The sequence below is a fragment of the Anopheles gambiae genome, chromosome 2, assembly GCF_943734735.2.
Source record: "Anopheles gambiae chromosome 2, idAnoGambNW_F1_1, whole genome shotgun sequence".
NCBI lineage: Eukaryota > Metazoa > Arthropoda > Insecta > Diptera > Culicidae > Anopheles > Anopheles gambiae.
The window spans coordinates 106,690,821-106,716,365 of record NC_064601.1 but is presented as its reverse complement, the minus strand read 5'-3'; the positions used below and the strand labels follow the sequence as shown (position 1 = coordinate 106,716,365).

Genomic DNA, 25,545 nt, shown 5'->3' with positions numbered 1-25,545 from the left:
CCTGTACCGCTCGGTTAGCATTGTCACCATCGGTCTTGATGCCAACCGCCTGTATGATCGAGCTGAGAAAGTCACTGCCGGTGTTTGCTGCCATCAGAGCAGGCGGCTGCTGTACGGTTGTTAGCGAAATCGTTGGCATGGCTGTGCCGGCATTGCTCACTACCGTGCCCACCGTACTGCCGTTGACCGTTTGGACCACGCTTTTCGGCACGCTGTTTATCAGTATCGGCGCCGTGGTACTTATTTGCTGCTGCTGTTGTCTTTGCTGCTGCTGCTGTGGTTGTTGCTGTTGCTGCTGCTGCTGCTGCTGCTGTTGTTGCCGTTGCTGCTGTTGTTTTTGTTGCTGATGCTGCTGCTGCTGTTTCGCTTGCGTTGTTCTAACCACCGGCACCGAGGGTGAGATATGTACCACACTTGTCTGCGGCCGTGCCACCGTCTGGGGCAGCTCCTTCGCCTTCACATCGCGGATGTAAACTTCTCCACCGTTCTCTACGCTCGGGGAATTGAGACAGCTTTCCAGCAAGCTTTGCGCCTTTACGGCCGTTTCGCGGAACTCTTCGAGCGCTTCCACCTGCTTTAGACAGGCAGTACATACTGATTTCGGCAGACGATCCGTCTCGTTGATCTAAAAAAAAAGGGGAAAAAGTGCATTAGCTTAGTGCTACTAATCGGTACGCGATTAAATTAACATTATCCTTACATTTATACGCAACGATTCGGTTATCTTGTTGTGTATTTTCTTCCTGCGGCCCTCCTCCGAGTAGATGCCCACCCGCGCCACATTACTGCTCGCGCACAGGCGGCACAGCTCGGAAAAGTAAACCTTCTTGTACTCGGCCATTGCTGCACTGGAATGGTTCTGGCTCGGACGACCGCTGCGACCACAGCATTCGTGCCCTTGCGGAGCAGCACCACCGTGCGTTCGGGACTGTGTTGGGTGTAAATGACTAGAAGACAGCGCGATACGCGCCACAACTGATACCGCACTTTTCCCGCGCTAGGTTAACCTCTTTTCGCTTTGTTGTTTATCATCTTTTTTTTTGCACAAATTGTACATCAACACATGCCGTTTTGGCGACTACCACCCCTCCATAAATGCACACACACACACGCACACAATTACAAGCGCGCACACTGTTACCTGCGAAGCAAACACCCGCCAAGCTTGCTTGATGCGAACAAACACACAGCGGGAGGAAAAGGACTGTCACAAGCGCGTCACACACAAATAATGCACTTTGCAAACGCGTTCCCACAAACAATTCAACAATAAGGATACACAGTTTTGCTGCCAGCCAGGCCCTTGTCTTGTCGAACGCAACAACAAACCGCCCCCACCACCTTAACAGTAGCGAAGAAGAAGAAAAAAAGAAACGGAAGCGTCTAATCAATTGCACTAGCACCAAAAGGAACACCACCACCACCACCACCGACTATTGGTTCGGCTCGTTCAACAATGCACGGTACGGCACAACACATCTCGCAACTCCATCGCCGACAGAATCCACCGAAAGCCGCAATCACATAAAACACACGCCCGCGTGCACTTCATTCGACTTTTCCTACCGAGGCACGAAAAATTTCCAGCCCCGACGCCTGAGGTTTGCTTTGAGGGTTTTTTTTGTTTTTAATTTTACCCCGTTCTGACAAAACAGCGAGCTCACGCACACACACGCACACACCAACAGTACGGGAGGTATCGTTTGGTGAAACCAAGGTTAATAGTGCGCTGCTGCTTGCTTGCTTTTTGACAATTTAGCATGAATGACGTTTGCGGGAGGTGAAATATTTCACGTTTGAAAATGTTCGGTACGAAATGATTGCCATTTTATCGAATAACTATGGGGATAATTTGAAAAGAGAAGTAGCTTAAAGCAAAGAAAATACTTTTCTCAATGTGTCGAAATAAACATTCAGTTTTGTAGAGTTATATTTAAATTATATGTTCATATTGAAGTTATATATGGTCGCGTGGATGACTGACTACATTTGAAATGGCAGTTATTATTATTATTGAATAGAGACAGCGCGTCCCACCATGCAGGTCTCAACTTACACGACTTCATTATATGCCCGTCAAGCACCGTATGGACTAACCATCCTGCTAAGGGGTAAATCGATACTTCACTGATATCAAACCGCAGTAGTAGTTAGGGCCGACCTAGACCGACTAATTAGTGATGAATGGGCGCCAACTAAAGGAATAGTAGTAACATATGGGACGCGTAATGCTGGAAAAGCAGTCGAATAATTTAAATTACCGTATCTTCATTTTGTCTGGCGTAGAAGACATGAACGAGGTTACACTACGTACAAGCTCCTGGTACTAAGTAAAACTAATTTTCAATCCTTGACACAGGAATGATGATGGAAATAGCCGGGAAATGAACCTCATTCGATATTTACAGGAGTAGGAACGTCGAATAAACTAAAAAAAAATATTATAAGTAACCACATATCACTGTTGTTTTCATCCTGCATTGTTGTTAAAAATAAACTTTATTTCACTGCTCAATTTCCGGATCGATTATTCTAATGCATCTAATTATTATCACTGTTGAAGGGCATTTTCCTCCCCATACAGCTTATATTTTACATCGTACATATAACATACCGCTATGTATTTTTAGATAATTTCTTACTTTCCACTCATACACTAATGAACCTCGCACCTGTGGACAGATCACTTAAATGCTAGTGGGTGTTACATTTACTTCACATACGAATCATTGTATCTTTTACCTAGAGGTTCGATACAAACTACCATCCTCGTTGGATGGTGGGTACATTGAGGAGAAGACGAGATGTCGCATCAACAGAGAGCTTTCATCGCCATATCGTGCGCATTATAGTATTCTAGAAGACTAAATATCTCAATCTCTTCTGTACAGTTTCAAACGCAGACACACACACACACACACACAGGTCTGGAGAGCTCGTCTAGTTCCGTACCTTCGCCCTGACCGGTACCGGCGAGTGTGATGGCGTTCCATTCCGGCTGTCGGTGGTGCTGCCATCCACTGAAGCACGCCGCACCGTTTCGGCCGATCCGTTGGATTCCAGCGATGCTTCATACTTTTTGATGAGTGCATTATTGTTTGCATACGTCACCTCAAGTCTACGATGAAGCAGGGATTAAAAAGATGATCAATCTTAAATTGCTCAACCACCAACTCCCCCAAAAACCAAACGTCTCCCGAAGCGCATGCAGAACAATGTGGCTAATCCGTTCTCCTTATGCCGATAGTTTGGATGAGTTTGGCCAATAAGGTAAAGCGAAATTTGAAACATGCAGGTCTTATCTGACCTTATTGTTAGCGGAGGACGGCCTCGATGAAAGCATGAAGGACGAGTTAGTCAATTCAGAGTGAGGTTAGTTAGCTTGGCAATTGAATGAATTCAGCGTTTGGTGTACAGCGGTTGTTAGTCATCCGATCAACACGGTGTACCTAAACCGCAAGCGATTTCCCTTCTTTTTTGTTTGGCTCTGTGAACGCTTACTTTGGTACTTCCAACGGTCGGATCAAGCTCTGTATGATCTTCCGATTGGCCGATAGTGCCGGACCACTCACGCACAGTGTGGCCGACTTCAGATAGTTGACCAGATCCTTGGTGTAGTTCTCTTCGCCCTCCTTGCTGACCACCGCCTTCGTGTCCTTGGAGGAGTTAAAGTTGAACGGAAATACTTTGCGGAACTTGGAGCGAAAGCCTGCAAAAATGAAACGAAACACCGATGCGGTAAGACCACCTCGAGCACCAAACAGAATGGACCACTGGAAACATACCATTTTGCGTTGGCTGTGGCGTAATGCTGCAGCTGCGTGCCTTGAGCGCATTCTTGTCCACCGGTAGGTTGATGTCGTGCGACCACCGACCGCACGGTGTCGATTTGTCCAGCAGTCGGGCCCGGGCGCACTGTTCTATCGTTTCGGCACAGGTGTGCCTGTCGGGTGATGATGTAAAAACGGAGAAGGGAGGAAAAGAGAAAAACGACTCAGGATGATTAGATCCCGTTTGCTTGCCTGTCGGGACGGGGTTTGCTTTGCTTACCTGCCGCAAAAGCGTGCCCACTGTTCCGCCCTAAATCCTCGTCCGGTATCGGTTTCGACTGGCGATGCCCCTGTCCGAGGGAGGGAAAACACGTAATGACGAAAGCAAACGGAAAAACACGGACGCCGCAAATCGGGTGGGGGGAACAGCAAGAAAGGTAAATGGAAAATATCTTCACCGAATAACGTACGGCTCACCGGTCTGACACTTACCAGCAAAGAGCAGCAGCTTGGCACAGCGCGTCCTGCCCTGGAGGGCGGCCTTCATCAGCGGCGTGAAGCCGAGGTTGTTCTTTGGATCGATGATCAGGCTGCGACACTTGGTGATCAGCATGTTGACCACGTCCGAAAGGCCTGGTGTGAGCGGGAAGAGATAAGGGGGTAAATAGCATTAAGCTAGTTTGGCTTTCGGCTGTCCAGTTTTTGATTGGAGGATCCAATGACTCATCTCTGAGGATTTGAAGGATCTAAACTCATTTTAAATTTCATTTTAGACAGTTGCTCAGTGTTACAATTGTTACTGCCAGTAGTGTATGCTACCAACATCACCACACCTCATGGCCAATGACCTCAAAGAAGGCTAATCATACAACACGCACTTGATACATTTCAAACTAACACCTTCTGCATACATATATTTTCAAAAGTTCCGAAACATGAACATGTTGCATATCAATAAACCATTCCACCCCGTACACTTACCGGCCTGGGCAGCAAAGTGCAGCGGCGTGTTGCCCTCGTTGTCCGGTTTGTTGACATCGATGCCGGGCAGTTGCAGGAACAGCTCCAAAAAGTTGGTTAAGTTCGTCGAGCAGATGTACGAGATGGCCGTCTGGAAGTAGCGGGAAAGGGACAAACGATCAGACCTCTACGTACCAGCACGCTATGTCACGTATGTATGGAGTTACATGGGGTGAATTTATTATTTTTACGATTGCCAAACAAACACGAACTGGGACCAACCGACCACCGTTTCCCGGTGTACTCGGAAGTTGGACCGCAGAGTATAGGAAGTAGCCAGCTGTCACGTTGCGACACGCAGAAGGTTAGGTAAAGGTGTTTTGCAACCGATCAACATACTAATTATTGCGATCAAAATTCGATGTATGTCAAGTTTCTGTCAATTTTAGGTACTATTTAAAAGCAAATCATTAGATAATCTTTTATAGAATTGGAAAATAGTTTGTAATGTGCTCGTTTGAATACGACACAAATATAGTCTCTCGCGAAACAACAATGTACAGACACGTTAAGCCTAATATTTACATTTACTATAAATAGAAAAGACCAGAAGGCCAAACCGGATTAAATCGCTTCTACAACCGTAAGGTCAAGTTGTATTGACGAGTCTTGATTGTAATGACGAGATTTGAAAATAAAATCATCAAGGTTTTCGTCTTCTATCAAAGGTTGTTGCTAGCGATATTATGAAAACAAAAGCATATTCGAACCATAATTTACATCCAATCGCCGGATGATGAAACCGAATAATAACAAGCTTATAATAAAAGCGTTACAGTTCCATTGAAATCATGTAGAATTTTTCTAAGCACGTGGCAAGGTTTGGCAAAATATTGCAAAACAACAACATGTACATGGTTCCGCTCATAATACGGCACACGCTGGTGCACGAACAGCACGAACTGTGGCGTAGAAAACAAACAGGAAAAAGGATCGGCCAAGCCAACAAAATCCAAGCATTTTAATGCATTCCACTGCCACCGTCCCGTCGCTTCAATTGTGCCATGGGAACTAGCTAATAAATGCCACCTACAGGCACCAAAAAAACACAAACACGATTTGCGATCTGCCCTGATGGTCGGGGGAAAACCTTTCTTTCATCTGTCGAGCACGAAATGGATTACAATTATTAACCGGACCGGCGGGACCCCGTTAACACGTCCCTCCGCCAGCGGGAGGCGGAAAATGTGACGCCCATCAACAGCGTAAACAAATTGCGCCGTTCGCATCGAGTCCGACTTTTCCAAACCCCATTTACACCATCGTGAAGAGCACAAAACGATCGGTTTTCTTTCATTTTTGTTGTTGTTGTCTGCTTGCCGTTGTTTTTTTGCATAGATCGTTGCAGTGGTATAGTGTTGCACTTATTAGAAGAAGAATATTGTTCTTGTCTAGAATAACATTTAAAATTTTCCACCTTCCACCCCACTCCAATCACACCGCTGTTCAGCATCGTGATCAACGTGCAAATAGTTTACAAATCACCGCTCGGAATGGGCCGGCAAGGGACGGAAAAACAAACGCTCCAAAGGCGGACGGTAGTGTAAACGTATTGTTGTTTTACGCTAGTTTCGCCACCTTTGCTTGTTGTCCTTTGTGGCTGCACCGTGGAGTTTATGTGCCTTTTAATAGCTCCCCGGAAAACTATAAACCCAGTGGCATAGATGCTGCTAACGCGGACTTACGAATTTCCTTTTCCCACGTGTTTGTAAAGCGGAGAAATTATTTACTACCGAGCAGAATTCATGGCACAAACGGTCACCCTATTATGGTCTCCGGTCTGTTTATCTCTACGTGTGTGTGTGTGTGTTTGTCGGGAAATGACTGCTTTTCGAAAGGTTTCTTTTTCAAGATGAAACAGTCTCAGATGGGTAAAAGTAGCAAAAAGCGTCATGTTTGAATGGTCAGTCGTGGATGATTCACTTGGATGGCCGAGCGGGAAGATCTGGTTTGCTGGCGTGTGTGTTTAAATGGACTAAACCGATCTGGTGCCCCATGCCCCACGAAAACATCCACGCCGACACAATGCGGCAATGGGAAAGCGATTAAAAACCTTCCAATTGAGTCAAGATTTGCGCGGCGGCTGCGACCGATCACGTCAATGCTGCAAATAGCTCAAGCTGACTCGGGCGGCACACCGTGGAACGGTTAATTAATCTCGGGCAAAAGCCGGCAAAGCTTTTCCAGGAAGCATTAGCTTTAAAAACTACATTTCATTGCGAACTGAACAAGAATTGTTAGCAGTTGTATACTGGACGAGAATTGTGGGCATTTTCAAGCATACTCGCAATTATATAAGCAAAGAACAAAACGATATTCATTTCAATTTACAACACTGTACCTTTACAGATACAGAAATGTGATGCTGTGTGCATAATGCAAGCCTGTCAAGTCCGATGACACGCTCCAATTCGTTGCTATGCTATGCTCATTTGAGAGAGTTTCAATTATTATCCTGAATCGTACGAGAGCTATCACTCAGCAGTGTGCGCCGAGCGTACGAAAGGAACATTGGAGCCATTGCTCTTCTATAGACACGCTGGGAAAAGGACAATAATTTGCACTTTATTTACACCCCAAGGCCAAATAAGGAAAATGGTGCATTTCCATACCACTTGAAGGTATGTTATGTGTGTTACCATCCACACCGGTGGATACAGGGTTTCCCACGATAGATTGGTTGGTTCCCACGATTTATTGGTGCGTTCCCACGATTTTTTGGTCATTTCCCATAATTTTTTGGTAGCAACCCACGATTTATTGGTCGGTTCCCAAATATTATTGGTCGGTTCCCAAATATTATTGGTCGTTTCCCAAATATTATTGGTCGGTTCCCAAATATAATATAATATAATACCGACCAATAATATTTGGGAAACGACCAATAATATTTGGGAACCGACCAATAATATTTGGGAACCGACCAATAAATCGTGGGTTGCTACCAAAAAATTATGGGAAATGACCAAAAAATCGTGGGAACGCACCAATAAATCGTGGGAACCAACCAATCTATCGTGGGAAACCCTGTAAAGATACATCCGGCTAAGCTATACTGATTGATACTATTGTGTAATATTTGTTTTCAAATGTGTTCATTCTTAAGAAATTCGATAAAATTTCTCCAAATAACGTGAAATACATACCCTTCCGCTGCGATCCGTTGAGTTGAGATTCTCCTTTGAGATACCATTCTCCAGTATGTCTCGGAACACTTCCTTCAGCAGATACTCGTTAGCGTCGCGCGATGCCCGCAGCAGCGTCGTCACCGTCGGCACCTGTTCGAGACTCATCCTGAGGGCGCGTATTCGCGAGCTGAGTGTTGGACTGAAAGAAGAAAAATAGAAACGAATGACAAACAGATCTTGAGTAAAGGTCCAAAGAATGATTGCTAGTTTCTTAAAAAAACGCCCCAATTATAGTAAATTAATGACGTCAATTTTCGACCCAATTGCAACAGCGACCCCGGGACTGCTCAGGGCATTTAAAAGAAGTATTTCTTCTCCTCCCAAACCACAAAGTTGGCTTCAACTCCATTGCACCATTGCAACCGGCTTAATTTCGTTCCAAATGGCCCATGTCACTCGGCAACTCGGGAAGGGATTTTGTACACCCCTCGCATATTCCCGCCTGTGTTGCATCGCAAAACGGAGCATTGCATCAGAGTCTTTCACACCGAATGCCGTTGACCGAGCAGCGTGTGCTTTACCCATGTGTGTGTGTGTGTATTTGGGTCCTGCCCAAGCGAACAGCATCTCTTACACGAGCTCCACAAAACCAAGACGTGAAAAGGCGACGAAAGCAAGCAATACACACACACACCCAACCCGGTAAAAAGGGCGGTGTTTATGCTGCGGCGAGGGCAGTAAAGTAGTACAACATTTCCCACATGGGGATCCCACTAACCACAGCAATCATGTTTTATTTTTTCTCTGCTACATTCCCAAACTACGCACCGGCTGCTTTCGCCAGTTTCTTGCCCTCGATCAATCGATATAAATAGCAGTTCTTGGGCACCGAGTGCTGCAGCAGCACAACCGCCGTCGGACGGCGTTGCTTCACTACCAAATCACGGGGTTAACATCACAGTTACATGTCACCTCCCCACGAAAGAAGGAAGGAGAGGGGCGGTTCATCTCTCTCACCGTAAAGTGCATTGCTGACGCAATACTCTTAGCGGGCTGCGTTTCGTGGAAGTACATCGTTTCCGGTGCGAGCGCGTACAGTGCCATCGCGTACTGCCCAGTGTACTACTACTGCAAGTACCGCCGTTCCAGAAACTCTCCATCCGCGCCATTCCATTCTACCTACCAGCAGTTGAGCGAAGTTGATGAGTGATTTGTATTTTAATAGGCTCATTAATTGAGACGAGACGCACGCCGAATGGGTCAGAAAGCAAACAAGCCATCAAGCCAAACGCAATTACACGTAAGTCGCTTAGGCTGAGGTCACAGTGGTACAAGTCGCATACTAATGAGCGCTGCTTAAGGAAGACTTTAAGGAGGAGCTGGTGTCGTTGAAATTTACCTTCAATGCACCTTGACGGCATGGTTAGGTGCGAATGATTGCAATACTAATCCAATAACTTGTTCAATGATCCATTAGATCGTTTACTAACAGAATAATTAGATAAAATGCTTACCGCGTCTATTTGACTACATCCAGAGATATTTCTAATTCCCTCACTATGTGTACCACGTAACACACAATAGCTGTTTACACTGACTTTAAACTCGTTACGTGCACCGACACGTTGAAACAGATGTTCGGTACACTAGCTAAATTCCTTTTAAATCCTTTCAATCTCTTTGAAGTGTTACAAAAACACCAAACCAAAAATGCGCTCTTTCGCTCTGGTTGGAGCGCCTTCAAGATGCGTGTAGATGCGTAGTAGCGCAAAGTGGAACCCGTCCGAAGTGCAAACATGACGCTTGGGGAATAGTATTTTTAAACACTTACTCGAAAACGATCGTACGCACCCGGCACATGCCACAGATGGCATTAGCGATAATAGCACGCTTGTGAACAAGTGGTTGTGAACAACGGGATAGGTCGTCCATTGGTTACAAGGGCAGAGATTATCTTCTTTGATCGTTACTACAAAGGAGATCGTGTTTAGGATGTGGTGGAATGGTGTTGAAAGATGCTGAATTTCTATAACAATTGTACATCACACCGTTGGTCGTTTGTTTGGTCTAAAATTTCCAAGAATTTTGAGCGGTGTTCTACAGATCAATGTTGCAACGGATCAATCATCGATCGGGTTCGATCAAGCCGATTAATCGATCAACCAGATGGCTACACTTTCTCGACGTGCGATGATGGATACCGTTTTTGTCTGAATTTCCCGTAAGAAAATCAATGCTAAGCCCCAGCTTACATGCGATCTTCAGAGGATAGGATCTCCCGACATTGTTGATCTCCCATCAAGTGTGGCCGGCTGATAGGGACCGGGATCACTTGGTGAGACGTCAGCAGCCACATGTGGTATGGGTTACGGTTTTCCGCGAACGAAGAAGAAACGTGTTCGCACGAAACGTGTCTGTCAGTGATCGCCGCCTTGCTAGACTCGAATCTCGACGAATTTGATGCTCCACTGAACGCTGAAGACGTAGAGCACACATATTGCGTCTTAGCTCCTATCAACGTTGTAAAAAGAAGGTCAAAAAAGTGCAAAACCATAAGCGAAACACACGACCAAAAAACTGAACCCGGGACGCATCATCAAATGTACTGGTTTGGGGCAGAGATTTCGTAACCGCTCGGTACAGTCGTACGTACGGGCACGGGGTACAATCACTTCTAACCTCCAATCTGTGGCAGGCATTCTAGTTCGATGTTTACGTTTGTGGCATTCGGAGGTATGCTATTTTTTATTTATTTTCATACCCCCCATCCCATCACTCTCACTCTCTCTCTTTCTCTCTCTCTCTCTCTCTGGTACTACCATACCGATAGTGAAAGTTATGCGGCACGACCTCTTGGCGGGGTTTCGGTTTCGGCTGATAACGGTGCTAGCGGTAAATGTTAGCAAACTTCAAACCATTCCTTCCTTCACTCAATGTCACTAAAGAAACAGCGGCGATTAACTAATACACTGTATGGGGCAAGATGTGCCAGCCAGATAGGAGGGTTGTGATGTATGCATGTGCAAACTGGCAATAGCAACTGGATTGATGTTTAATTAGCTTTCCTGGACATCGGACCATTAGTTGTGGAGCGTTTTTCTATCAGCCTGTGTAAATGAAACCCGACACAGCTTTCGTGCACGAGCGGTAGTTTAAATACGGTATGATAAATTATCACAACATTAACGTCCTTGCCGCATACACAATAAACACACACACACACACAGATACACACGATCTGCTTGTATTTTCCCTTGGGAAGGGGCAAAGACGAATCTTTGTGGAGTTGGCAAGTTTGCACAGGCGTTGAAGCGGTGTCCATTTTTCATCTTCATTTCCAGCGCGGCAGTACACGCCCGAAAATCCCCAGTCCTGTACAAATAGGTCCATCCATGTTCTACCCAGAAGAGTGGTGATGGGGTTACTCTGTGGTGGGGCTTTAAAAAAAACCTCCATATCATCCCTCTTTTGCAAGCGAAATTGCTGCGAAACACGTCATCACGCTGCCGGATCGCTGCGGCTCGAACTGGCCGCCGGACCGAAGACGCAGAGGTGGTGGCCGGCATGTGCGATACATTCATCTCTTTGGTGGGTAAATATTTATCCTACAACGTTTCTTTCTACCGGCGCGGCGTTGCCGTTGGTTCGTTGGTGGTAAATTTTGCTTCCAGTTTCTCGCCAGCTCACACACCTTCAGCGGTTTTAAGCAATTTTTAGATATAATTGTTTCTTCGTTTGAACAGCCGGGACGGGAAGTGACAATGGCATACTTTGTAGATCACCCACCCAATCCACCCGGCGTAATTCGTGGCGGGTCAATTGATAGGGAATTTAATTTGTACAGCGCGCGATCTTCCTGCCTCCGTAGCTTCGTTGATTGATTGTACCTTGTGAGGGGAATTGGTCGTTCTCTCGCCATGCACTGCTTTACTCAACGTCGGACGCAACTGGACCGCATTTCTTCCGTGTTCCAACTACTAAACGCTTGCTGGACTGCTGGACTGCTATTAATAACGCCACTGCGATCGATCGATATGGACGATAAATCAGACGAAGATGCATGCCTGGAAGGTACAACCCCTTTGAAGATCACTTAGCGTGAGAGGCTGGCGCAGTGATAAAAGCAACCCACTCTTCCTCTTCTGCAGATCCCGGCGATAATTCTCGCACGTAAAGCTGTCGTGGGGCAGCTAAAACAAGTGAGTTTGTTTATTTTCGTACGTGGGGAGGCGGTCAAAATGGTTCACTTCACTCCCCCGCGGATTTTCTGCCCGCATCGAAGTGCCCGCTAGGTCCGCCACAGAGCGCCACAGTTTTCGCACAGGTAGCGCTGCTTCTGTTTGGCTGTTAGTATTTATCCATTTTGTAGTATTAGAATCTGCAGTGCAATGTTTAACTGAGGCGCTCTAAGTAAATAGCTTCTGCTGCTATGACTGCTTTGAGTAATGTGTGCGATAAGTGATTGTGCGTGTGTGTGTGTGTGTGTGCAGGTGTATTTATCGCAAAATACTCAAACAAATCTTCCGGTAGGCGAACATAAAAATGGGCTCGATGATAGGTTTCCGACCAGACCGATGATGCTTGTTTGTTTGCAAATCTGGCCAGCTTTTGATTTACGAACTGACGGGTGGAGCAATCTCCCTCTCTCTCTCTCTCTCTCTCTCTCTCTCTCTCTCTCTCTCTCTCTCTCTCTCTCTCTCTCTCTCTCTCTCTCTCTCCCTCTCTCTCTCTTTCTCTCTCTCTCTCTCTCTCTCTCTCTCTCTCTGTCTGTCTGGGTCAAAATCTTTGTTCCACCGACGTGCGTATTATCAGCTGCCAATTACCGCACATGCACAAGCTGCAGGGTGGTGCGTGCCGAGTCAATTTCAGATACCGATCTGGACCATTATTTATCGCGCAACTCCGGAGCTGTTGGAGCTAATTACTCTCTGTGTGTGTGTGCTTTGGCCGTACCCGATGGCTCGTGGAATCCCATTTCTCAAGTCACATTCAGCGTCTGCCAGCTGCAATTGAGTTGACATATCTTTGTTCGCGATCGCAAAACGATCGAGCGAAGGTTCATCGTTTACAGCAACTTCCCCCCCCCCCCCTCCACCCCTTTTTGGAATCAACGGTTGGTGAGAAGTTTACCATACGACCGACGTAGCTCAGTGTTTACAAACTGTTACCTACCGCTTGTTGATAATTACTTTCTTCCGGCCATCTTGTTCAGGCGCTTCCGGTGTTTTGGATGGTGAACCTCGAAAAACGCCTTGCAGTATGCAACTGTCGTTGCACGAGCGGACTTTTACGATGCAGACTATTAGTTGTATAGACATCCGCCATCAGCAACTTTGATTTATGTGAATTTGCCGTCGTTTGGCTCGTTGTACAGTTTTGCAAGGTTTCACAGCGGCAGTGCTGTAACCACTGTCTACCGTGTTTTTTTATTTGCCGGATGATGATGATGATGATGATCACGATACTATCGGTGTTGTGTGGTTTATTCTACCTTTAATTATCTCACTCCTCACCTCAACCATGGCCATAAATAATGTGGGACGCGCGGTGTGCACGCTTTCGTTCATAATCGCCTATCGAAATCGATCTGGGCTGCCAACGACGCCGTCGCCGCCGCCGCCGCCACGGTTGCCGAAGCTGTTAACACATCGCACGGCCTGTTCGTTTTCATGCATGTCTTTTATTTCAACATTTCTGTGATGACAGTTTTCCTCCCAATTTCCCTGCTCCCAATTTCCCTGCTCCCAATTGGGAGGGCGTAGGAGGGAAAGGTGCTGTGCAAAAATAAAAATCACACACACACACACACACACACACACATGTGCGGACCTACCGAGCGCGAATGTTTGTTCCAATTTTTCGCCTCCATTTCGAAGGACTACAGCCCTCGGCTGTGGGATGAGGTTGCGTTTTTCGGTAGCCGATCGTTAATGTCAAATGCCACACGGCCACTCTCAGTCAGTTACGCTTCCCGCCGTACTTTTGGGGGTTCGGTGGAGCGTGATGGGTGTGGCATTTTTTTCTGTATTATATTTTCACCTTTTTTAAACCCTCCTCCGATCCGTCCTACCACCTACCTCCCTTCCAGACAGCGTTCGTGGGGGATCGATGCTGGATTGATATTTTTAACGGACAGCGTGCAGTCCGTGTTTGTTTACCTATTCATTTCCGCGGCCCAATAAGTGGCGTTTAATTATATTTATGTGCTGTGTGTGTGTGTAGCTCTCCCCTTGCGCTCTTGCTCTTTCGCTTGCTGATTTTTTTTCTCCACCCTTGAGTTGCTAAAGAGTTTCTGCACTCGCGTGGTGCGGCCGGCGGAAAAGCTATGAAGGGCAAATGGAAACCGACAGAACATTTGCACCCGGATTTAACATTTCCAAATCGATCGCTATCTGTTTCGTGCCCGGTCGCCGGTTGAATGATTAAGCAGGTGAGTTTTTTTGGGGGGAGAAAGAAAGGCATCGAAAATTGAACCGTTAATATCGGCAGCACGCGTGTGCAACGATAAACATGCGAGTAATTGCTGCTATCGGGGAAATTGAGTTACCCGAATAATTATGGAACGTGTATTAAGGACAGGATTAATCGTAATTGAACGTCCTACGGTGAGCTGTTAAGCCATCACGTGCAGGATGTGATTCTCGATAGTGCAAGGGATGTAAGAAGAATTGAAAATATAGATCAGATTTTATAATTAATTCATTGCATAAGACTCAAAATTGCCTCGGACAACACAGTTCATATGTAAATTACAATATTATTTGTGGCCCATCAGACATAAAAGACATCGTAATCGATTCATAAAACACAAGAATCAACATCAACCACATCCGATACGACGATGCCCCGATCATGCTTCAGCCGCCCGATCGATCATCAACCGACGAGCTCGTTTCGCTCAAAATTCACCATCAAATTAATGCAGCCCGCATACACCGCGAACCACAGTGGTGCAGTTTGAAAATAAATATAACTCACGATTTATACTGCCCGTGCTGTTATGCCCGCGGCGTGCTGCGCTCCGACTGCGTCCGGCACACACCGTGACGCACGTGTTTCAGCTGCGCCGCTGGAGAAAGGCGTACGAAAGCGGCAACTAACGGTCGGTGTCGGCTGGAGCTTCTGCGAACTTTTTTTTTTGTTATTGGCCAACGCACAAACGCGGTAGTTCGTGGAATTATTTATCGCCCCAGTTGTCCACACACCCCACACACACACACACACACAGGCACGAAATTCGCGAACTAATAAAACCACGGAAGTTGATTATTATTAGCCAGCGTGGTGGATTTTCTCGAAAAGTCAAACCACAAACAACTGCATGCCCGCGTTCAGGAGACTGGGAAGTGAAACGGAAAACAATAGCCAATGCTGTATAAATTGCACACAAACGTACACGCACGACGTCGTAATCACACTCGAGGGAAAGACTCACGGAGACGAGCGAACGAGCACGACCGTACACTACGAGCTGTTGGATGGTGAATGAGCCAAACGGCTCGGCTGGTTGGTTTAAAACGCGCCAGACGGCCAGCAATCCCGTACAACATGGTGAGGATTTTTGACGTTCGATTATCGCTGCATCTCGCTCATTTGCTCTACCCGGCCTTTGCTTGCCTACAATGCTCGTTTCGCAGTGAGCTTTTGTAAGTCCCTCTCCCACTTCACTTCGAACACTTCGTCCACCATTGTCCATACGCCTTTTGTTGTGATGGTGAGAATGTTGTCCACCAACACAATCGCACACCAGTGCGAGCTTTTTAGCGGCCTTCTTGAACTCACCAAAAACCCTCACAACGCTTTTCGAAAACGATCACCAGCGATTTGGAGCTGGCGATCGTTTATCTATATAAATCTATATAAATGGTCATATGATCAGATACGTGAGCATCAACACCAACGACCATTATACAAATCTTGCTTCAGTGCTGGTGGTTTATATTGGAGTTTAGTATTTAAGCATCGTTAAAAGTGCTTTAACGGCTTTCCCCGATTTCCTCAGCGCCTCAAAGCCACCAGCGAATGAAGACAGTACGTAAAACGCCACCACCGGAACAGCTGATACGATAGCAAGTGGGATGGCAGAGCGAAGATGTAAATATAGCAATGAGGGGGACGTGGAGGGAATGGTGATGGGTATATATTTTTTAAATTTTGGCCATTTAATTTTCTCCACCAACCAATCGCACTCCAGTGAGCACAAACCCTCACTCAAAACGTCAAAAACCGTCGCAACTACTTACAAAAAGCATCGCTAGCGAGAGAAAATCCCACCAATTTGGAGCGTGCGCGTGGAATTGAAATGTTTCATGCGTCGCAGCCAGTCTGCGAAAGCTTGCAAGCAGCCGGTGTGAAATATTTCGAGCTTTAAGTGCATACCGTTCGCAGGGGTTGAGATTCATCGAATTGATTTACGTTGTTTAATGAATTGTTTAACGATTTTAATTTTATATAGTTATGGTAATACTTAGACCAATAAAATGGTCACATGCACCTTAGTCATAGGCAACAGTAAACATTGCTTAGTAAACAAAATGGCTAAATTAAGGAAGATGACGAGGTTCTCTCATAAGTTTAATACTGAACTGCTCATTGCCAATATTATAATCAGAGCATTTCGAACGGTTTGCAAACACATTTAAATCAGTAGCTTCCACTTACCTTTTCGTCTCCGACTTGCCTCGGTCCGGCCCCATTAGCACCGTTGTACTGACCGGTGCGCTCGGCTCGTGGTTGGCACTTTCCAGCTTCTTCAGCGCTCGATTCGTACGCCACCGCTCGACAAAGTCCCAAAACTGTGCCGTATTACGATCGCGTCCCAGGTTCGTATCTCGCGCACACCTAAACTTGCCATCGTCCACCAGGCCGCCCTTGAGCAAATCGTTCCCATTCGCCGACTGATCGCCGGCCGTCGTCCCGTTCCGTTCGTCACCAGTGCCCGTCCCGCTACCAACACCACCATTACCGTCCTGCTCACTGTCCTCAAACTCGTCCTCCTCCTCGTCGTTCAGCGTGGCCGAAACGGCCGTCTCCATGCCCTCGTACCGATCGGTGTACTCTGGCACGGCCAAAAACTGTCCGCCCTTGCCGTACATCGAACGATGGTTCCCGTTTCCAGCCGGCTGTCCCGACTGTCGAATAATACTAGACACGTTGATCTCCTCAATCCGCCGATCCTTTGCGTCCCCACCTCCGCCGTTCATCTCACCCGACTTGCCGTGGGTCGTGCTATCCTGTCCCCTCGCCAACGCACCGTCCATCGGTGCCAGGTGTGGCGAGATGAGTGACTTTGACTGTCGCCCGGCCGGTCCAGCCACACCGCCCGGCAGCTTGCCCATCGATTTCGCACGCGTCCTCGCCGTTAGGGGAGCCTTCGCCGGGTGCGTCTGCGATCCGCTGCTCGCGATCGTGCGCAGTATGATGGTGGGCTTCTTGGTCGGGTGGTTCCACAGCCCGCCAAGATCGTCGCCCGATCGCTGCCGACTACCGGCATTGTTGTTCACGTCCTCCGAGCTGGGGAACTTTTGATTGATCGATGGCAAGGATTTCAGCGACCTGCTCGCTCCGGTGCCTCCGGACAGTGACGCGGAGCTGTTGTTGCCGGCCTTCTGGGCGAAGGCTTTCTGGCGTGCCGTTTTCGCCTCGTTCGAGCTGCCCGGCGAACCCTTGGGCGACGACAGCTCACTGCCACTGTCGAGCGAGCTTACCGAGGGCCGCAGATGGAGGACGATCTTGTTGTTCAGCTCCTTTGGCTTGAAGCCGGCCGAGCTGGCGTGCAGGCTGGCGGTGGCGGACGTCGGTGTGGGCGTGATTTGGAGCGATTGGTGGGCCCGCGTCTGGGCGGCGGTGGCAGCTGCGGTTTGCTGCGACTGGCTGATGAGCGTCCCGTTCACGTACTGCATCGTACCGTGGGCCATGCGCTGCTTCTGGACGGGCGTCGTCGAGGGTACGGCCGGGACGGCTGGTTCGGGCAGGGAAAACCGTACCTTCCGGTTTGTTTTCGGCGGTGATCCATCCATTTGTACAGCTGAAATGGGGGAGTAAGGGTAGAAAGTTTTATTTATTTTCTCACTGTCGAATCGCAAATAACGCAGGAAAATAATCAAAAGCGAAAACTTTATTGCAGTTGTGCTTGTGGGATTTATTTCTTTCCCTCCCCCAGCATCGCTGTTTTGATAACATCTGTCACGTACTGGTTTATGGTTGTGGGTTGTTGTTGTTATACACTTCTTTAACACCACACGTGCAGTTCGTCCCGTAGCATGGATACACCGAGGGCAAAAAAGAAGCGAAAAACGATGCCATAAATCAAATCTAACCAGCAAAGTGGGACTGCACAGGGGGGAAATAACAATAACCAGATGGGACGCTGCTGTAGCGTTCAACTTTCTGTTTTGTTTCGTTCGGTCTTAACCGATTTAAAAGCTGAAAAATACGCACAGCATCTGTTTCATGGCATTGTGGGACAACACCAATTTAATTGACAAAGGTGCGTTTTATTTTCTTCGAAGATCGAAACACATTGAATCATTAGAAGGCTTTAAGAATAATTATACGAATAACGTTTCCTTTATTTAAACGTACACATCAACAAGGAATAATTTATTTCCCCAACGCGTCCATAGTGTGTGTATAAATAACAAACGCTACCAAGGAGGAGGAGGAGGAAAACAAACGAAAGCAATCAATTTTTTCTTTTCTTTCACACCAATGTGCGATAAAATGGTATTGCCAATGGCAATGGTCGTGTTTTGCATCAACAAATGTGACTCATAATTACAAATTTAACGCCAATGGTAATAATAATAATAAACTTCGCTTTCGCCACATCGTAAATCTTATTGGTTTTATGTCGAATTAGTAGCAGTTCGTGGGAAAGGATGTGCACAGCAATAATGTTTGGCACCAGAGGTATTTGATTGTTTTTTAGCGAATCATAAAAGTAAAAAGAAGTCCCTGATTCTCTCATAAATAAGTAAAGTTCTCTATATATGTTCAAACAATGAAACCGAACAAATCTGGAACAATAAACTATCGCTCCACTTGTCAGCGACAGTTCCCCGTTCGAATAGACATATGTAAAGCAGGTTAGATCGAGTGTCAATTTGGTTAAAAGCACGTATCGGTAATCTCACGACACCGACGTGTCTCCGTGTTTCGGTTCGCGCGTTTTTTTTTCCATACCCCACACCGGAACCGTGCACCAGAACGTTTGCCCATTTTCGTTCCGGGCCGTGTCGTGTTTGCACGCTCATCCGTTCGGGGGAGTGAAAAGTGAATCGAGCAGCTTGATCGAGATTGTGCGTTTGTGTGAGTGTGTTTTCCACATTCAACCCCCCGGAATGACGTACGCCAAGCACCGTAGAATGACGCATGTATGCCACTGGGATAGGCAGTAGGTTCGATCGAAAAATGGCCCCCCCAAAAAACACTTGCGCACCTAAAAGGCGCGGGATTCGGTTTAATCTTTGCTCGATTTTGCCTGCTGTTCTGTTGTTGATCGGCAATTTGTTTTCCAGCCCGGCGATGGTATGCGAGATCCGCCTTGCGTTATTTTGCTATTCCATACACCTTTTCCCTCTCTTTCCCATCCATCTAAAAGGCAACTTTTGGCGAGACGAGTGGCATGAGTTGCCGAAACCTGCTGCAGGAACAAACGAACACGAACTATGGGCCGATTGGAAATTTTCCATCGAATGAAGTGGTTCCTAGCCCCTCCAATCCCTGCTATTTCCTCCCCTTTCGCTTCGGTGTACACATTCCTCCCGCCCGACAGGTCACACTCGGAAGCGTCGATTATTGATTACGTCGTTTGGTGTCCGTGTTGCAAACTCTAACACTTTATTTATTTCTTTGCCATTTTTGTTATTCCGAAGCGAACGCGAAGGGACGCGATTTTTTGTTTTGCGTGAGTGAGTTTTACCCCTTTTGTTTTGTGCTTCCCATTTGTTTGTTGCCCCGTACGTCCCCGGGCAAGGAGCGGTGGGAAGGTGCGATAGGACGAAGGACGGAATGGGCAAAGAGCACGCTATAATAGAGATAATTATTGGCTGAAGTCATTGCCCTTTAGGTAAGGCCCTTCAAATGGAATGAAGTGAGTAAAAAAACTACTTTGTATTGATGCGGCATGCACGTGAAACAATTTCAACGCACACCAGGCGCCTCCATCGCTTTTTTGTCAAGGCGAAAATATAAAGCAATCATAAACAGCTAACTACGAAATAGACATTTAAATAAATTTTTTTAGTTTCAAGTTTAAGGTTTCTCAATTGATTTGAGTATAGGCTTCTTCTCCTCAATGTCTAAATCATACAAAAATAACTACAAATATATTATTTTTAACATTCAGCCTAACTCGGAACATTAAGGCTTAGCTTAAGGATAGCTTCTATCTGAGGAAGCATCACAGCGCTTTAAAAATCAGGCAGTTATTCTTAAAAAAATTGGCAGAAACTCAAGCAATATTATTATTAATTTTTGAATCTAGTGTTCTAAAGCTAGGTTAGTGGATTGAATAAGCGTTTAGGAAGTCGACATAAATTACAAACACAATCTGTTTCCTAACATTTAAGACTAATGACTATAATTATTCAATTTCAGCATCATTTTTTGACAATTTTGGCTAGTTGCGTGAACATTATGTTTAGGAAAAGCGACTGTTCGACTTTTAGTGGAGCTTACATAATTCACGCCTTTGCTAGACAGTTAAAGGTATACAATTTAAAGCTTTTTTTAAGATAACGATTTGAAGAATTTTTGCTTCCAGAAGCATTGCTAAAGAGTATCCTCGTCGCTGTTTGAAGAAAGTATTCCGATACGAGCTTTAATCAACTGTCCAGAAAGGCACAAAGTCAAAAGATGGTTAGAAGTATAAGCTGTCCAACAGCCGGCACTTTCACCGCAACCATTCCAACACTAAGCCCATCAATGCCTCAAGGTCACATGTTTTAAACCAATTTTCCTTTTGGATTCCCCCCTTCAAAGTGGGCACATTGGCACTGCTCATTGCTCTGCATTGCTTCTCATTTTGCCAACGATTTAGTGCCCAAATTGTTGCCATTCAGGTTCAGTTATCCCCTTTTATCCTCTTCGCTGTAATATCGTTTGTAGAAAAAGCTCATCAATCAGCGACTGCTTTGATGCCACTGCAAAGCACACGCGACAACACGCAAGAAGTTGTTTTTTTTTGCACACTCCGCTCAAGGTGAAACCGTGTAGGTATCTGCGCAAGCAAAACATAGCAAAAGTAACACTTTGAAGGTTCTTCTTCACTGTGGGACTGGTTGGAAGGATGTATCCATACCGTGGAGCGCCCGATAGCGTGACCGAGCGCTGTAGTTGTAATCGAATTCGCTACACTTTGCTCACATTATCTGGCGGTGCTTTATACGAGGCCGCCCCTTTCAGTTGTGTGAATAGTTTTGCCACACTAAGACGCTGGGGTGGCTTTTCACACTCTCGTCGGCCAAAAAGTGGCTTCATTATGCGGCGTGTGGGTGTGTGCCCGGGGGGTTTCTATGATGGTGCGATATTTACGCCAACATGATTGGAATGATCGTAGCACTAAAGGATCACACGCTTGCCGCCATTAGCAGCATGACTTCTTGAGTGTCTTTTGTGCGTTCGTCGTTAGTTACGTGTTGTCGCAGCAGTAGGACGGGTCGACCGAAGAGTCTCGTGCTGCTTCGACTCCCCCTAAATAGACACACGTTTGTCGTATCCCATTACACCGTGATGAATGGGCGCTGGGCACGCCTGGGCGGGGGAATTAATACGGGCGGTAATTTATGTATCGTGCCAGCATAGTGCGAGCATCGCGTGTGTTCGAAGTTGGAGTAGGTAATGGTTGAACCGAGCCTACCCGCTGCGGGGAAGGCAGTTTTATTTCAAATCCAAACCGGGTCACACACTAACCGCCAAGTGTCGGTTACAACCGGTCCCCCGTCAAGGGGTAGCAGAACGGGAAGAGTTTGTAGAATCATTACTCCAGTAATCGCTTTTCCAATTCAAGGTGTTCCGTATCACACTTTGTCACACACGCACACGTGGCACATTCGTTTGAAGCTACCTCCCGTGTGGGTCACGTGTAATATGCTCCCGATTTAATGCACTTAGCAGAACTCCATCAAACTCCTTATGCAATGTTGGGCGCCCCCATCACTAGAATGCCTTACAGACTGGTGTACAGGACCACGTGACCTTCGAGAACCTGGAAGTGTCTGATACCCGATGCACATTCACCGACCCGAGCAATGTTTGCAACGTTAAATCGATTTTCTTCGCTTCTTAGTGCAGGCCGGTTTTCCGCAAAACTAAATCCCCTCGCTTGTGTGTGTGTGTGTGTGTGTGTGTGTGTGTGTTTATGTGTGTGTATTTGCAAGCGCACTGGGCACACGATCCGCGCAATAAAGAACGGGCGGCGTTCATACGCGTGGAAATTGAAAGTGACGCGCGGACACGCGGACAAACGCGAGTCGAGAAAGTGAAACAAAGGCAAAAAAAGACATGAGCGGGAATAGCAAAATCCAATCTATTTTTGCACTGACTGTTTGCTGTTTTTCCCCTTCTTTATTCGCACAAGTCACTTGCTAACGCACCCGAGGGGGACAGCTCAAATGTTTGCACACATGACCTATTAAAAGACGGCGTACCGGTCAGCGCCAATTGTCCGTGGGAGGGAAGTTTGCGGGGTGACTGTACTGAAGTTCACTTGTATTTTTGCACTGCAGCTTAGGGGTTTGTTTGGTTTTATGAATGATTTTTTTTATTAGAAAAAAATATTAGTAGTAGTGTTGTTGCTTTCGAAATTTTTACAATTCTTGTTTGAAAGGTTTGAGAAGGATTCGGCAGAATTTAGGGAATCATGCTGACAGTATGTTTAAATCTACGAATTTACATGAGTTCCATAGAATTGGAGACGCCACAGTTTCAACTGATTCCTAGTTGTATGTAGCCCAAACATCTTCAACAAATCTTTCATAAGGATTCGACTACAAGAGTAATGGAACTTTGTAATAAATGTAAAGAAATGTCAATCAATAATGGAGCTCAAGCAGTCAGGAAATATTATCAATGGATATTTCATTTAATGTTTTTAATAATTTATAGTTACAGGGTTTTTCAGAGGTTCTACTAGTTGTGGGACACTTTCGTGACTCTTTCTTGTGGGAAATTAACTGTATTTGAATAAATGATGAGAATTTCTCTACATGGCACTCATTTTACACAAATCCAACAGGAATTTCCAATGAGAATGTCCAAAAAGTGTGCCAAATAGTGCAATTCCCATCGTTCAAAGTTCATTTCCCATAAGAAACAGTCCTACTACTATGAAAACTCCCTGAAAACAACAGTTTCATTATCCAGTATATGTTTAAATTCCACCCCAATATCAAGCAAATAATTAAGTTACAACGAAACCATTTCAAAGGAACATAACCTCCACTTCCATCAGCTGGTAGACGCGGAATGTACGCATCTAAAGGTGGAATTCCCTTCACCATCGCTGTTTACTTTTGAACGAGGTCAAACAGTAACCCTAAACACGCATCCCATCCCTCCCGAAATACCTTTCGACGCCAATCGCCACCAACGGCCGCCAAAGCAAAGCCAACCGCAACAACAAAAACCCCGCGAAGAAGATTGATCTATTTTCGTACCGATATCGCTTCACCCACGCTTGAAGCAGCCACACCGCCCCAGCGTCCAGTAGCCGAACCGGACATGCCGTCCAAAACATGCCAAGCGATCCCATTTTGCGCTCGATTAGCGTTTTTTTTTTGTGTGCGGTTTGCCACGGTCCAAAAATGTTCCCTACTTCAACTTTGTAAAGCTTTTTCCTCTCTCTTTCTCTCTGTTTTTTTCTCTCCCTTACACTCACTCGACCGGTGGTCTGATGGACGACTTACACTAAATGGTCTGGTGGAACGAGTCTAATGAGCTATGAATTAACCTTTTCCGCCTTCCCGATAGGTCACGGCGACGGACGGCGTGGGATGCTGCGAAGGACGTGAAGATGCGTTTATTTTTATGCCAAAAACGGTCGGTGCCTTGGTCGGTGAAGGTTGTCCCGGCTATTAATAACCTTGACACTAAGTTGCAAGTAAACGACGACGACGACGACGACAACGACTTGCTGCCACGGGATGCGTCTCAGTAAAGCAAATGTGGAAATAATGGAAAACCTATACCTCTTTGTAGGCTTGTTGGTAAAACACACACACATTAACTCTATTGTCTACGGTTATTTAAATTATATTTTACCTTTTTAAAAATTCTGTTGGTTTTTTTATGTTCAATCAGCTGCAAAAGGTACTCGTAAATGGCACGTTCTTTCAACTACTTCAGCATAATTGCACCAGCGTGTGAAGGGCACCTGTTTCCTTCACGGCGGAAAATCACATTTAACAGTTGCAAGTTTTTCTCCTTTCGACCCTTTAAGGGTAGGTTATGGTTTGACCCCTTCTCCGTTTAGTTGCACCCTTTAATTGTGGCCCACAACCATTAAATCTAGTAACCATTTGCTTTCTATTCACGTGCACGCCTCCTGCGACGGTGGATCGAAACCGGATCCATCAACTGTTTACCCCCGCGCACGGTTCAACTACCTTTTGCGTGTGCTTTGCTCTGGTTTCATTCTGTAGCCTCCATCGCTTCCCGAAACGCTTCCCCCAGCTCTTTCCTCTCACTTCCGTGACACTGACGGGTGTGTTGTGTCAAGCCCCGGTGGGCTCCAAAACACTCACTTCACAAAATCAGCACCAGACACCCGGTACCCGGCCAGCCGACCGCCACAACACAGCGACAACCGCGACGCGAGTTGACGAGAACTTCACCAAGGGGGTGCTGCTACCGCCACTGTTTGCTTTGATAGGCGCTGTTTTTTTTGATGATGCTTTTGTGTTTTCTCATTCCTTCATTTTGACACACTTCGCACAACACTTGTCAGTCGCACTTGCCCGGTGGTGCCGGTGGTCGGTAAATTCGGCACCATTAGCCGAACGATCCAGAAGCAGCTTGGTGGAGCGGGTAAGGCGGAATGGAAATTTACACTCATACACCTCAAAAAACCCACACACACAACTCGTTTTTCACGTTTGAAGGAAAAACTGCACGAACAACCTACACGACGTCCGTCGATGGTGGCGCGAACCGTGAAACACTCGTCGACACCTCCGGTGCGCCTCCGTCGACGGTTGGACGGAAAATGAGGAAAAACTGAAAAGCGCTGCAATGTTTTTATAGCCAAAGAGGTGTGCGCGCACACACATAGAGACGTTCCGAGCCGGCGTCGCGTCGTTTCACGCAGTCCAGAGCGGAAAGGCGAATTTTGAAGCGAACGAACGGACCCGACCCGGGGCGTAACGGCGTGGTGAGAATTTGTGTTGATTTTTTTTTTAAAGAAAAACGGGAAAATGTTAACTAACGCGGCGGCTAGAAGTTGAGCAAAGAGTTGAGGCAGGTCTAGGGTTTCTGTATTTATTGTTAGAAAATTGCCTTGTTTTAAACTTACCCTTCCCTGTTGTCTTATGAGATTTACCTTGCCAAGGGTTATCGGTCGCCGTAAATACTCATTCGGGCGACGTAAACCCTCAATTGGGCACTGTCATTTCTATTACAGCCTTGTG

General features: G+C 46.4%; 2 protein-coding genes across 2 annotated transcripts in view; both read right to left on the bottom strand.

The window, feature by feature from the left end:
- Positions 1-1,688, bottom strand: part of LOC4576429 (putative uncharacterized protein DDB_G0271606) — a 6,329-nt gene extending 4,641 nt beyond the window's left edge. Inside the window, exons 1-2 of the mRNA XM_001237162.3 lie at positions 701-1,688; positions 1-625 (exon numbers count right to left, since the gene is read on the bottom strand). The exon at positions 1-625 is cut by the window's left edge and continues 202 nt beyond it. Of these exons, the coding sequence (XP_001237163.3) occupies positions 1-625; positions 701-841 (766 nt within the window). The 5' untranslated portion in view covers positions 842-1,688. The remainder of the gene's footprint in view (positions 626-700) is intronic.
- A 774-nt stretch (positions 1,689-2,462) lies between these two features.
- Positions 2,463-25,047, bottom strand: LOC1270304 (uncharacterized). The gene is made up of 9 exons (XM_061645044.1): positions 24,182-25,047; positions 16,580-17,945; positions 7,937-8,117; positions 4,752-4,881; positions 4,263-4,403; positions 4,051-4,120; positions 3,786-3,943; positions 3,502-3,709; positions 2,463-3,118 (listed from the first exon to the last, which is right to left on the bottom strand). Exons 2-9 carry the CDS (start codon positions 17,935-17,937, stop codon positions 2,941-2,943), a joined length of 2,424 nt encoding a protein of 807 aa, XP_061501028.1. The 5' UTR covers positions 17,938-17,945; positions 24,182-25,047; the 3' UTR covers positions 2,463-2,940.
- Between the last annotated feature and the right edge of the window lie 498 nt (positions 25,048-25,545).

Excerpts from the sequence above, each read along its gene's own strand:
- LOC1270304 (XM_061645044.1), bottom strand. The coding sequence starts at position 17,937 with ATGGATGGATCACCGCCGAAAACAAACCGGAAGGTACGGTTTTCCCTG. Across the intron at positions 3,710-3,785 it reads GCCACAGCCAACGCAAAATG|GCTTTCGCTCCAAGTTCCGC; the intron begins GTATGTTTCCAG and ends TCATTTTTGCAG. Across the intron at positions 3,119-3,501 it reads CGACCGTTGGAAGTACCAAA|ACTTGAGGTGACGTATGCAA; the intron begins GTAAGCGTTCAC and ends GCTTCATCGTAG.